General features: G+C 49.7%; 1 protein-coding gene across 1 annotated transcript in view; it reads left to right on the forward strand.

Annotated features, from left to right (window-relative positions):
• The window catches only part of UMODL1 (uromodulin like 1), a 251,656-nt gene that overhangs the window by 63,069 nt on the left and 173,570 nt on the right, over positions 1-15,017 (forward strand). The window contains exons 6-7 of the mRNA XM_073669337.1: positions 9,766-9,990; positions 11,633-11,887. Coding sequence (XP_073525438.1) covers positions 9,766-9,990; positions 11,633-11,887 — 480 coding nt within the window. The remainder of the gene's footprint in view (positions 1-9,765; positions 9,991-11,632; positions 11,888-15,017) is intronic.

The following is a 15,017-nucleotide window of genomic DNA, read 5'->3' on the forward strand; positions in this document are numbered from 1 at the left end:
CCCCTATCTGCCCCTACACTACTGGGATGTTCCACCCCCCTCCCACTCCAGCCAGGGACAGACACTATCGTACCTGCACATATTTTGGTGGGAGTACCGTCGATCTGTCCCCCGGAAATGGGATGTATGTAGTGCATGCAGCCTACTGAGCTCAGTTCCACACTCCATCCTTACCCGGGAGTGGAATACCACACCTCTGGGTTGAGGTGTAATACCCCTGTAGCAGCCGAATCCTCAGGGTGCTACATTCCCCCCTGGTAAATCACAGCACGTCCTCGGGCTGTAAGAGAACAAACATCCAAAACATACAAAATTTTTTCATAAAACATAAACATATAAAACAATATATATATCAGCATAAACTTTTCATAAATAACATTCTTGTAAACATTCCTGTCGCTGGTTCCTCCGGTCACGGTGCAACTTGTGACCGGGTAAAGTGCGACAGTCTCTTGAAGAAAATTGTTTCCTATAAAACCAGTAGGGGGCGCTTTAAGAAGCGCAACTATGTACAAGGGGAGGTATGGCCGCTCTCAGTCCTCGGCCAGGTATTAGAAACTAGGGACACACGGGCATAAGTTCACACTTTGTCCCAACGGGGAACATATTTTAAATAAGTAACAGTTCTTGGTACCCCGACGAGCAACTTTATACAGTCTCTCTCTACCGTACTTCAACGACGGCGTCCTCCTGCTCTTTCTTGTTGGTTGGTTTCAGTTTCAGACCCGTCCGGGTCCTCTTGCTCCTCCTCACACCGTAGCTCCTCCTCCGTCAGGCGATGCACATGGAGGGCGTAAGGTCCTTTGGCACACTTGTGCCGGGTGAAGGTGACCTCGTCCCCTACATACAGGTCACGACCTCTGTGTCCCTCCGGCAGATGGCTTTCTACGTCTCTGCGGGTCACAAAGACGTCGCCGGGGGTATGATGGTCTCTAATGAAGCCCCACCCATGCTGCATGTTGAATTTTATCACAATCCCGGTGGAAGGGGGACCATGAGCTGCACGGGGATTCCTCCTGGTCCGGCTCTTCTGCTCCGCGCTTCTTATCTGCATCTGCTGTTCCCGGACCCGCCTCTCTCTCCGCTCCCTCTCGAAGGCTCGAGCTGCTGCCGGCAGCACTCTGCACGCTCTGCTGCGGCCGCCCGAGTCTCCTGAGTGAACCCCATGAGGTCTTCTCCAGTGGGGTCCCACTCAAACTGTGCCTCCTCCAGCGGGGGCGAGGTCCTCTTTACGGGCTTCGGAGCCGGAATCAGGGGCTCGCACATGGGCCTTGCCTTTTGGAGTTCCAGCTGAATATACTCCTGGGGCCATATGAAGGGCTGCCCATCCGGGCACGTATGCTGGGCGAATAGATCTTCACCCAGGTGCGGCACTCTAGATGTTGAGGGCGCGTTGATGGTAGCGGCGCCCGGGTTAACCAGGCCTTGCGACCAGGCCTGGGGCACCTTAAAGGCAAAGGGCACCGTAAGAACGGCGGCGCCCTGGGTTATTCGGCCCTGCGACCAGGCCGGTGGCTCCGCGGAGGTAGGGGGCGCTGTTGGAATTGCGGCGCCCGGGGGTACTAGGCCTTGCGACCAGGCCGGTGGTATTTCCTGCTTGGCCACGCTCGAGGTCGAGGCGTGTGACGTCACAGGGGTCGCGGCCGCGGTTTCCGGTTGAGGCCTAGTCGGCGGTGGTGACGATGCCGCGACGGGCACGGCAGGGGGAACTTCGGGCTCTGCGACGGGGAGCTGGGGCAGGCACGCGGTTTTCCGGCTCGGGGTAGAGACGTCCCCTTTACCTGCCTCCGTCCGTTCAGCTCCCTTCTCGGCGCCGTCTCCGGCCTTCAGTCCTCCTGCACCATCCTCAGAGGCGGTCTGTCTCCTCGTCTCGGGTGGCGTGCTCCGCTGTCGGGTTTCGGTCTGCTGGGCCATCTCTCGGCTCCACTCCGCCAACGTCTCTCGCTGCACCCGGGCCATCCTCCGTGCGAGGCTCTCCAGCGCAGTCTGTGCACACTCCCGGTCTCGGGGAAGCTGTGCCAGGACCTCCACTAGGCCTAGTGGGGTTGTGGCTTGTAGCAGGCTCCTGACCACTGGGTCGGTGCTGCCTGACTCTCCCTCCATCTCCGGGTAGGCTCTCTCTGGACTCCTCTCCAGACCTCTTGTCTCCGGGTGCGCTCTCTCCAGACTGCTCCAGGCGACACCCATCTTCGTTCTCTTGTTCTGTCTCCGCCCACATTGAGGGTGGTCCCGGGGCAACTTCAGTTCCAGGGGCAGTTCTCTCACGCTGATGGACACTTCCAGCATCACAGTCTCTGTTGGTGGGCGCGGTTTCCGCTTTTGGCGCCATTCTTCGACCTGGCCCACGATGGGAGGTGGCCTTTTGCCACCCTCTGGCACGCCCATAATGGCGTCCGCTCTTCCAAGGCGGGAAATCTTTGGAAATGGCGGGAATCGTCTCCCAGTGGCGGGAAACTCCATGGATGGCAGGAAAAAGCTGCAAATGGCGGACAACCGGCGGGAAACGACCTGTGATGGGGTCCGTTGGCGGGGACCCTCCGGAACCGGCGGGAGACTTCTTTTTAAGGTAACGGTGAACTTTTCTTCAGGCACGCAGTACCCAGTTGTTGCGGGCACGTAATCCTGCCGACTACGCCAAAGTTGACGCGCCCCCTGGGCCAGTGTTGTTTGGGGGATACCCGGATCCGGATCAGATGGGGGTTGTAGTCTCCGAGTGGCGGTGACCCGGTCCGTGCCCAGGGTGTCAAGCTCAGTGTGTGGCAGTCCTTATAGATGTTACTAGATGTTCTTTTATGTCGACTACGCCACCCGTTGAATTGCGGTCAATACGGCCGCCGCTGCAGCAGGGTCCGCTGAGGCTGGTGATGTGTGTGCAGCTCAGATAGTATAACCCCCAACGGGAGGGGTATAGCCTCAGGGGGTCAGGTGTAGAGGATGGTGGTTGTGGAGGTGCAGTGAGGATGGTAATGAGACTCAGAGTCGGGCTGTGCAGTTCAGGGTCTTTACTTACTGCTGTTATGCTGGTCACTCCGGCCTTGAGTGACCGCCCGAGCCGCGCTGCGTCCACCAGGTCCTGGACTCGGCCAACTCCCAAGTAATTCTGGAGCGTGATCCTGAGCTCCCTTTCTGACGTTCCTTCTCTCTGGCCTTCCCCACCAGGGATCCACCTAAGTCCGGCTCCCTCGGGCCTCTTGTTGGTAAACCCTTGTCTCTGGGTTCCCTGACCCCATTCTTGGTTTGCCTTCCGGGTGGATTTAGTGGGTGGTCGTGGCAGATCCTGCCCACGACCTCCGGTCTCTGGCTAAGGATTAGTGCCCTCCACCAGCTTGGGATCCGGTACCCTTGTGCCAACTCTTCACCCGCTGATCTAATCTTGGGTTCTTGGAGTTCTCTCTTCTCCCCCTCTGGGTCCTTCTTTCTCCTCTCTCTCTCTGGGCCTTGGAGCTGCTCTTCTCCTCTGCTCTCTTCCTCTGACTCACTCTACAAAAGACTGACAGACTGACTGACCTCTGCTCTACAAAAGACCCTGTTCTAAGATGGTTCCCACCTTATATACTCCCTCTATGTGTGAGCTCAGGTGACCAGCACCCAATGAGCTCCTAGCTTTACCCAGACTGCTCCCCCTATCTGCCCCTACACTACTGGGATGTTCCACCCCCCTCCCACTCCAGCCAGGGACAGACACTATCGTACCTGCACATATTTTGGTGGGAGTACCGTCGATCTGTCCCCCGGAAATGGGATGTATGTAGTGCATGCAGCCTACTGAGCTCAGTTCCACACTCCATCCTTACCCGGGAGTGGAATACCACACCTCTGGGTTGAGGTGTAATACCCCTGTAGCAGCCGAATCCTCAGGGTGCTACAAATACACCTCCCAAGAAAAGACACTGGATTTGAGTTTATGTTAGGCTGCTATCATTCGGTGGTGTTGAGAAGTCTGGCCCAATCCAGCCCTTGTTCATTTTTATAAGATTCAGCCTGTCAGCATTTTCAGTTGACAGGCGGATGCACTTATCAGTTATAATTCCACCAGCGGCACTAAAAACCCGCTCTGGCATAGGACCTCCAAGGCATAGAGAGCCAGTTCATTCCACGTATCCAGCTTGGATACCCAATAATTATAAAGCACAGAGGAATCACGGAGGACGTTAGTACGGTCGGCAAGGTACTCCCTCAGCATCTTCCCAAACTTTGCACTCCTTCTGAGAGTACCCTGTGCCTCAGGGCCTGTGCAACGGGAGGGGCTGAGAAAACTCTCCCAGAACTTTGACAGTGTTCCCCTGCCTCTGCTGGATTGAAGTTGTGTCTCTCTCGCCTGTACTATTTGGTTGTCCAACGAAGTGTGCCCTCTGCCGCCAGCATTTTCAGATGGGAATTTTTTTAATAGTTCTGCAACAACGGCCTTCTGGTACTGCCCCAATTTAGTACACCTGTCCGCCTCAGGAGTAAGAGATATAAAGTTCTCCTTGTAGCGTGGGTCTAGAAGTGTCACCAACCAGTAATGACTGTCACCCAAAATTTTGAGAACGTGAGGGTCATGGGAAAGACAGCGTAACATAAACTCAGCCATGCATGCCAGACTACTAACAGGCAAAACTTCCGTGTCCTCACCAAGAGGATGACTGACCATGCTCTCCTCCTCCTCCTCTCTGTCCTCTGGCCATCCACGCTGAACAGATGGTATGACAGCTGTGCAGGTAGTACCGTCTATAGTGCATGAAACTAGCTCCTGTCCTTCCTCCTCCTCCTCCTCTTCCTCATTGTCACCCAATCCACGTTGGGATGAGATGAGGCTGGGCTGTGTGTAATCACCCTGTATGATTCCTTGCTCCATCTCATCATGCTCCGCCTACAATGCATCCTCTTTGATTGTGAGCAGAGAGCGTTTCAGAAGACAGAGAAGCGGGATGGTGACGTTAATTATGGCGTCATTGCCGCTCACCATCTTGGTGGAGTCCTCAAAGTTTTGGAGGATGGTACATATGACTGACATCCATGTCCACTCCTGAGGTCTTATGTGTGAACTCTGAACTGAATACCGACGGCCTAGTTGATGCTGGTACTCAACAACTGCCCTCTTCTGCTCACAAATTCTTCCCAACATCTGAAGTGTAGAGTTCCAATGCGTGGGGACATCACACACAAGTCTGTGAGCCGGAAGCTGCAAACGCTGCTGAAACACTGCAAGGGCGGCGGAAGCTGTAGCTGACTTTCTAAAATGGGCACACAGGCGGCGTACTTTAACAAGCAAATCCGGCAGCTCAGGGTAGGATTTGAGAAACCGCTGAACCACGAGGTTAAGCACATGGGCCAGGCATGGTACGTGTGTGTGCTCGCCTTGCCTCAGAGCCGCCACCAGGTTCCGGCCATTGTCACACACGACCATGCCTGGCTGTAGGTTCAGCATTGTGAGCCACAGATCTGCCTGCTCTTTCAGAGCTGTCCACAACTCTTCAGCATTGTGCGGTTTGTCACCTAAGCATATTAGCTTCAGCACAGCCTGTTGCCGCTTGGCCGAGGCAGTGCCGCAGTGCTTTCAGCTTGTGACTGATGTGGTCATTTCGGAGATGGAGGCTGAAGAGGAGGAGGAGGCTGAGGTGCAGGAGCTGTAGACCATGGAGGCAACCTTGATTGACCTAGGGCCCGCAATCCTTGGCGTCGGGAGGACGTGTTCCGTCCCAAGGTCCAACTGGGTCCCGGCTTCCACTATGTTAACCCAGTGTGCCGTCAGCGGGTTGTACCGTCCCTGCCCACAAGCACTTGTCCACGTGTCCGTGGTTAGGTGGACTTTACCGGTAACTGCGTTGTTGAGAGCATGGACAATGTTTTGGGACACGTGCTTGTGTAATGCGGGGACGGCACACCGGGAGAAATAGTGGCGGCTGGGGACCGAGTACCGAGCGACGGCTGCCGCCATCAGGTTGCGTAATGCTTCCGTCTCCACGAGCCTAAAAGGCAATATTTCGAGCGCAAGCAGTCGTGAAATGTGAGAATTTAGTAGTGTGGCCTGTGAGGCGTTGGCTGCATATTTGCGCTTGCGTTCCAAGGACTGGGGTATGGAGAACTGAACGCTGTGCTGGGACAAGGACATGGACTTGCTTCCTGATGCTTCTACTTGAGAGTGTGCAACGACAGGTGCAGGGCAGGAGGCATCTTCGCATGCACCATGGACAGGAGATTGGCTTGCATGCACAACAGCGGAAGAAGCAATGGTGCCACCCGCAGACACTGTTCCTGGACCCTGGGGTTCAGCCCACAAAGTCGGGTGCTTTGCTGCCATGTGCCTGATCATGCTGGTGGTGGTCAGGCTGGTCGTTTTTCCACCCCTGCTGATGCTGGGCTGGCAGGTGGTGCAAATGGCATTTTTGGGGTTATCGGCAGAGTCTTTAAAGAACAACCAGACTCGGGAAGACCTAACAGTTGTACTGGCAACTTCCTTCGTGTTGGTGTTACGGGGAATGGTTGCCTGCCTTCTGTCTGCGGCCACCACACTGCTTCTTCCTGGCTGTTGGGGTGCTCTGCCTCCCTCCCCCTGTGTGCTGCTGTCCTCGCTCTGCATGTCCTCCTGCCAGGTTGGGTCAGTTACTATATCATCCACCACCTCGTCTTCCACTTCCACACCCTGGTCCTCCTCCTGACTTTCTGGCAATTGTGTCTCATCATCGTCCACCTCTTGTGACACTTTCCCACCGACTCCTTCGTGTGACCGTGGCTGCTCAAATATTTGGGCATCGCTACACACAATCTCCTCTTGCCCCGCTTCAAGTGGACCGGGCGAGAGGCCCGGATCTATAAATGGAAAAGTGAACAGCTCTTCAGAGTGTCCAAGTGTGGGATCAGTTGTCTCTGGGTACTCGGCATGGTGGAAGGAAGGAGGATCAGGGTGAGGGATATGCGGTCCAGACTCACGGCTACTGAGACTTGACCGTGTGGAAGACAGGGTGGTGGTGGTGGTGGCTAAGTGACTGGAAGTATTATCCGCTATCCAACCAGCCTTTTGACACTGCTCTGGGTTCAATAGTGGTGTGCTGTGGTCCCCTAGAAACTGGGACAGGAAGGTCAGGCGAGAAGATGTGGGTGTTTGTTGTGGCACAATTTCGGCTTGCCCACGGCCCTGTCCTCGGCATCATTAGCATCACGTCCAGTTCCCCATCCCTTGCCACGTGCCTTGCCCATTTTAAATGGAGGGCAGTGTCTTCCACGCTCACTACAAATGACTGAGTTTGGAGCAAACTTATATGTGATCCGTGTGATGAAGAAAACACAGTTTTAAATACCTGGCCTGTAGATAAGTAGTTTGAACAGCAAACTGGTGTGAATTGCTTCACTGACACACTAAAGGAAATTTTTAATGGAGGCCAGAAATGGCAGTATTTTCTGACAACTTATATGTGATCCGTGTGACGGAGAAAACACGGTTTTAAATAGCTGGATTTTTAGTGCTGTAATATGGAAAGGACCTGGCTGTATTCTGCAGTGCCAACAAGCAAATGGCGCAGAAAAATGGTGTTCTCTGGATTGCTTTTTAAGCAAATAATGAGGATTAAGATCCAAAGAAAACTATTCCTGGCCCCTGAGACCTGGGCCTATGTCTAGAAATATCTAACAGCAGCAGAAGGCAGAACTGCAATGGAGTCTCTTGTGCTATGCACTGCAGCCTGCTATATACACTGCCTGCTTGCCTATATACACTGCCTGCCTGATATCTCTGCAGATGGATTAGTCCTCAGAAGTACTGTTTGTTAAGACGGATATGTGTAATGTACGGTTTTTCTCCCTACACTACCTAATACACGATCAAATCTCTCCCTGACACAGCAGCAGCTCTCCCTACACTGTCTGATCCGGAGTGACTGTGACGAGCATGGCGGCGCCGGTCTAATATAGACCCGATGACGCTATGCGGCCAGCCAATCACTGTAATGCCCACAACCAACATGGCTGCGGCATTACAGTGAGTGGCAGGCAATCCCTGCATGTTCATTGGCTCTCTAAAGAGCGCCAAACATGCAGGGAGGGGACCCGAGTTCCCGCCCGAGCAACCCGGAAATACTCTGCGAGCGCCGAGCATCTCGAGCAGTGAGATGCTCGGGCGAGCAACGAGCAGTATCGAGCATGCTCGCTCACCACTAGTTATATATATGTCCCCCATACTGGTATATATATCACCCATCCTGTTATATATATGTCCCCCATCCTGGTATATATATCCCCCATCCTTGTATATATGTCCCCCATCCTGGGTCCATCCTGGTATATATATTCCCCATTCTAGGCCCATCCTGGTTTATACTTCCCTCTTTCTGCCTCTGTTCTTTAACACATAAAAAAATAAATGATTCTTCTCAATTTCCTCCACTCCCCCATCGCTTGTCAGCTGACTTCAGCGTGCAAGCTATCGGCAGTGCATGACATCACTGCCATGTGCAGCCAGTGACTTGCACACCGGCATCAGCTACCGGTACCTATTGGCCGGTGGCATGTATCGCAGTTCAAGACTCCGCAAGTCTCTGCACCGCAATGCATTTCAGCTGAATGTGCGTCCTCGGATGTACTGTACATCCAGCTGAAATATGCACTGCCGTCGGCCCATGCGGCCCCCTCCGGAGGACCAATCACGGTTGCACCCTTTGCCACCACGATCTTTATGTCCATGCCAGCCTGGCTTTACAAATTGCAGTGTCAGCTCTGTCCCTAGTGCATTAATCAGTACACTGTATGTGTCAGGTAAACTGCATAGCAGTCTTTTATATCCTCACCCACTGATCTCAGCTGTGTGATTAGCATGGCATTTATGTGCAAAGCTTGTTGTGAATGGGATATTCTTGAAAGCTAAAATCTGCAACAATAAGATAGATTTTTTGTCTGTCCTCCTCACTACCATAGGATATTGCCACGGGTGTGTCAGATGTGACAGACAATTGGTTTCAGAAGATCTCTTCGTTTGGCATTACACACACCTTTTTAGATCTGTCTCACTCTAGGACCCAGCGACTACCTCCCCCCTGCTAATTGACACCCAGGCCTGGGTTTTTAAATACTTTCTGTTTGCTACAGGGAGGCGCCAGTGATATTCACATGTCCCTTGTGAAGGCTTGGAGCTACTGCAGTCTGTTTACTGCCTCTCTGGTGCTAAGAGGACGTGTGGTATAATCTCTCTGTAGTCGGCTCAGGCTAAGTTACTTTCTCCCGTGTTTGTCTCCCTTGTTGTCTTTAGTTTTTAGTGGGGACTGACTAGTGCTCATCCCCCCTTCCCTATCCATGGCCTAGTGCTAGGGAAATACGGGGTTTAGGTTCCTGTGCGGCGATTGGTGAGAAACCAATAAAGCTACGATATGGGAGACAGGGTGATATCAGATCAGCCTAGGAGGTCTCCACTTCCCTTTTCCCTAGTGTCTGGGCTCCCTTCCCCTCTTCTCTTCGTGTTTCACTTAGTCTTTCCCACACCTTGCGTGACAGATATATGGGCATCCAATGAAAGTTTCCAGGATATGTCATTAATCATCACATTGTCAGTGTGTGATCATTTTGAGCCCCAGCTCCACCCCCATCAGCAAACAGAAGGATCAGAGGTGATGTGGAGTTCCATGGCCCGGTGTGGTTCTCTACTCTTGTCCTGGGGGTCGGAGCCATCAATCACACAATGATGGGGAAGTTTAGGCCATCCATTTTATATTCTGGAAAACCCCTTTAAGTGTCCCGACTCCATATTGAGCCTACTATCAAAGTGATTGTGCAATCTGTCTCCCTTCTTATCTTCAGGTCCCATCCCTCCCTCTCGTCCATCTCACCCGCCGCCGTTCTCCAGCCATCCTACCTTTTCACCTATAGACCCTCGCCTTCCTCCATCTCACCCGCCGCCGCCGTTCTCCAGCGCTCCTATCTTCTCACCTATAGACCCTCGCCCTCGTCCATCCCATCTGCCGTTCTCCAGCGCTCCAACCACGCAGGAGGCGACTTATGACAGCGCTACTGCTGCCCCCTGCAGTAAGTATATCTCATCACATATACATAGATAGCACTCGTTTCCAATAGTATGTTTTATTTTTGAAAGTTTTTCACTTTTTTTTTTTACCATTTCGTTAACTATTTTAATATTTGTATAAAAAAAACCCCTTATTTTCATTACCATTCACCAATGTAGAGCACTCCCCCTAATGGTGGCCGCAGGCAATTACACCATTCACATAATTTTTGGGGTTTTGTTTTTACAGCATTCACTGTACAGTACATGATTCTACAGATCAGTATGACACCAAACTTACAAATGTATTTTTATATTTTAGTGATTTTTTTTTTACATTATTCCAGAAAAAAAATTATGTTGATTTGTGTTGCCATTTTTGAGACCCATAATTTGTTTTTATTTTCCCATCGATAGAGCTGAGTGAAGACTTTTTTTTAATCTGGTGAGATAAGATTTTTATTGAATCCATTTTGGGGTACATAAAATGTTTTAATCGCTTTTTATTCCACTTCTTGGGGCATGTGTGGTGCCTGAAAAAAAAAACCTGACTTAAGTCTACGGGTAAATTAATCAATTTTATATTTTCCAAGATCGAGCTTTTCTAGATGGTGCGATATCAAATATTTATTTGTGTAATTTTGAATGTGTGTGATTTAAACTTTTAGACTTTATTTTGCTTTTGAAAACTTTTTTTTTTCATTGTTACTGTATTTTTTTGCACTAGTGCAGTGTATATAGGAGAAATGATGTTCTCCTCCAGTAAGCCAAAGACTAGAATGTCAACCTATTGGCACACCTAGAACGTTGGCATCACCCGATCATAAAACTTAGTTACTGCTGTCAGAGATTGTCAGCAGCGTTTAAGTGGTTCAACAAGAGCAATCGCAGCAAACATTGCCAGCAGCTGCCCTGTATGGATCGGGCTCCACTCCTGAGCCTGCTTCATACATTCGCCCCCCCGCCGAGCCATATCGACGAAAAAAATGAAAAAAATATAGTTCTCAGAATATGGTAACACAAAGCTAATTTTTTTGAAATTTTTTTTATATTTTTTTTTCCAAAAAGAATGAAGCAAAATACATAATTTTTGTCAAAAGTATTAAAAAATAAAAAATCCTGAAAGTTCACTTTTTTCCTCTTTCTCATTCAAAGAAAATGTTAAAATAAAAAAAAATTATATTTGGTATCTCTGCATCTGATTTGTCAAAATATAAAATTCTTTTTTTTGCCCATATGGCAAATAATGTAAAAAGAACGAAAGAAAAATTGCCAATGTTGCCATCTTATTCCGTTACTTTCCTGAAAAAAATGAAATAAAAAGTTAATAGAAAAAGTCATATATGCTCCCAAAGTCGTACCAATAGATAGTACAGCTTGAAAAAAATAAAGGAAAAATAAAAAAAAGTTATGGGTCTTAGCAAAAAAATAAAAATAAATAAATAAAAGTTTGGAATTTTTCTAAAAACAATAAAGTATGAAAGCTATAAAAGCATTATAAATCTAGTATCATCTGAATTGTTACCTGGTCATCTTTCCTATACAGTAAAATCTAAAAAGAAAAGCAGAATAGCTGGTTTTTTTTTCATTTCTCCCCATAAATAAGTTTTTCCCCTTTTTTTCAGTATGTTACATGGATTCTACTAACTCTTCCTGCCCTTGTAGATTGCTCCATGTTCTACAATCACAGCATCTTTAACGTGACCAGCGGAGGTTTCCATCTACACTGGAACACTGACTGCCCCGAGGATTTCACATATAATGTCCAAGTATCAGGAAAAGGATTGAATCAGAGTAAAACCATCACGGGAACCACAATGGAGATACAAGGACTGCAGGCCGGGGAGCTGTATACGGCACAGGTGACATTTAAGGACTGCAGTGGACTGGTGCAAGTGTGGAATGGAAGAGTAAAAACAGGTAATTTCATAGGTTTGTCAAATATCATATACAGGGCCGGTTCCAGATTTTTCTGGGCCCCGGGCGAAAGAGTCTCAGTGGGCCCCTTTAACACATACCACGATTCATGATGCACAGATACCGCAGAGAAATATATATATATATATATATAGTACAATACCGAAGATTTCACTTCTTACATTACATGAGCGATATCTATTGTAAATTCCACAATAGCTCAGAAACTGGCGAATCGCTCCATATAGGATACTGGCCCCCACATAACGCTCCATACAGGATACTGGCCCCCATATAACGCTCCATACAGGATACTGGCCCCCATATAACGCTCCATACAGGATATTGGCCGCCTTATCACGCTCCATACAGGATACTGGCCCCCATATAACGCTCCATACAGGATACTGGCCCCCATATAACACTCCATACAGGATACTGGCCCCCATATAACGCTCCATACATGATACTGGCCCCCATATAACGCTCCATATAGGATATTGGCCGCCTTATCACGCTCCATACAGGATACTGGCCCCCTTATAACGCTTCATACAGGATACTTGCCCCCATATAACACTCCATACAGGATATTGGCCGCTTTATAACACTCCATACAGGATACTGGCCCCCATTTAACGCTCCATACAGAATACTGACCCCCATATAATGCTCCATGCAGGATGTGCCGCCACATAATGCTCCATGCAGGCTGTTCCCCCCATATAATGCTCCATGCAGGATGTCACCCACCCCCCCCCTTATAATGCCCCATGCAGGCTGTTGCCCCCGTATAATGCCCTATGCAGGATGTCAGGATGTCACCCCCCCTTATAATGCCCCATGCAAGATGTCACCCCCCCTATAATGCCCCATGCAGGATGTCACTCCCCCCCCATACAATGCCCCATGCAGGATGTCACCCCCCCTTATAATGCCCCATGCAGGATGTCAGGATGTCACCCCCCCTTATAATGACCCATGCAGGATGTCACCCCCCCCCCCTTATAATGCCCCATGCCTCCATACATTAAAAAAAATAATCAAATACTCTACTCACTCCTCCTCACCTGCTGCCGCTGCTCTGGAGTCCAGCGTCGCCAGCATCTTCCCGCTCTGCACTGTGACGGTTCAGGAAAGAGCGCGGTGGAAAGACGTCACCGCGCCCTCTGAACTGAGACGTCACAGTCAGAGGATGCTGAAGAGACTGGAGTTGCTGCGGAGGCACAGGGAGAGGTAAGTATTGTGCCGGCTGCAGGGGCCCTGAGCAAGCCGGGAAAGTGGGCGCTGACACCGCTCTCCTCCGCTCATGGGTCCCATAGCGCGGTGGGGTGCCCGACGGCGAGTGGGCCCCCCCACCTGCTCAGGACCCCGGCACTTGCACGGGTGCGCCAGGTGCTGGCGCCAGGCCTGATCATATAAACCTTCTATTTGCGCCGCCAGAGGTTAAGTAGTAAGCAAGAAAATGCCATGCAACCAGATATCCACTAGAGGGCAGGCTAAGACTTCTAATGTACAGTATAGTTTCTATATTCCGCCGGTCTGGTGTAGGCAACGTCTCTCAATGGATGTGTGATACTAACTTACATTAGTAATAGATTTTTTTGGGATGTGTGCATGTTTTATAGTTTACACACACATACAGTACAGACCAAAAGTTTGGACACACCTTCTCATTTAAAGATTTTTCTGTATTTTCCTGACTATGAAAATTGTACATTCACACTGAAGGCATCAAAACTATGAATTAACACATGTGGAATTATATACTAAACGAAAAAGTGTGAAACAACTGAAAATATGTCTTATATTCTAGGTTCTTCAAAGAAGGTGTGATGGTGTGGGGGGGCTTTGCTGGTGACACTGTTGGGGATTTATTCAAAATTGAAGGCATACTGAACCAGCATGGCTACCACAGCATCTTGCAGCGGCATGCTATTCCATCCGGATTGCATTTAGTTGGACCGTCATTTATTTTTCAACAGGACAATGACCCCAAACACACCTCCAGGCTGTGTAAGGGCTATTTGACCAAGAAGGAGAGTGATGGGGTGCTACGCCAGATGACCTGGCCTCCACAGTCACCAGACCTGAACCCAATCGAGATGGTTTGGGGTGAGCTGGACCGCAGAGTGAAGGCAAAAGGGCCAACAAGTGCTAAGCATCTCTGGGAACTCCTTCAAGATTGTTGGAAGACCATTTCCGGTGACTACCTCTTGAAGCTCATCAAGAGAATGCCAAGAGTGTGCAAAGCAGTCATCAAAGCAAAAGGTGGCTACTTTGAAGAACCTAGAATATAAGACATATTTTCAGTTGTTTCACACTTTTTTGTTAAGTATATAATTCCACATGTGTTAATTCATAGTTTTGATGCCTTCAGTGTGAATGTACAATTTTCATAGTCATGAAAATACAGAAAAGTCTTTAAATGAGGTGTGTCCAAACTTTTGGTCTGTACTGTATGTGTGTATACACTGCTCAAAAAAATAAAGTGAACACTTAAACAACACAATGTAACTCCAAGTCAATAACACTAATGTGAAATCTACCTGTCCAGTCATGAATCAACACTGATTGTGAATCAATCTCTCCTGCTGTTGTGCAAATGGAACAGACAACTGATAGAAATGATCGGCAATTAGCAAGATACCCCCTATAAAGGAGCGGTTCTGCAGGAGGTGACCACAGACCATTTCTCTGTTCTCATCCTTTTTGGCTGTTGTTTTGCTCACTTTTTCATTTTGCCATTGCTCTCAGCCCCAGAAGTACAGTAGCCTGAGGCCGTGTCTACGACCCACAGAAGTTGCTCAGGTAGTGCAGCTCATCCAGGATGGCACATCAGTACGAGCTGTGGCAAGAAGGGTAGCTGTGTCTGTCTGCACAGTGTCCAGAGCATGGAGCCGATACCAGGAGATGTGGAGGGAGCCATAGGAAGGCAAAAACCCAGCAGCAGGACCGTTACCTCCTCCTTTGTGCAAGGAGGAACAGGAGGAGCACTGCTAGAGCCCTGCAAAATGACCTCCAGCAGGCCACAAATGTGCATGTGTCTGCACAAATGGTTAGAAACCGACTCCATGAGGGTGGTATGAGGGACCGACGTCCACAGATGGGGGTTGTGCTCACAGCCCAACAC

This window comes from Phyllobates terribilis, unplaced genomic scaffold (assembly GCF_046119375.1).
Source record: "Phyllobates terribilis strain yellow unplaced genomic scaffold, ASM4611937v1 Scaffold_2__4_contigs__length_985480577, whole genome shotgun sequence".
Classification (NCBI taxonomy): Eukaryota; Metazoa; Chordata; class Amphibia; order Anura; family Dendrobatidae; genus Phyllobates; species Phyllobates terribilis.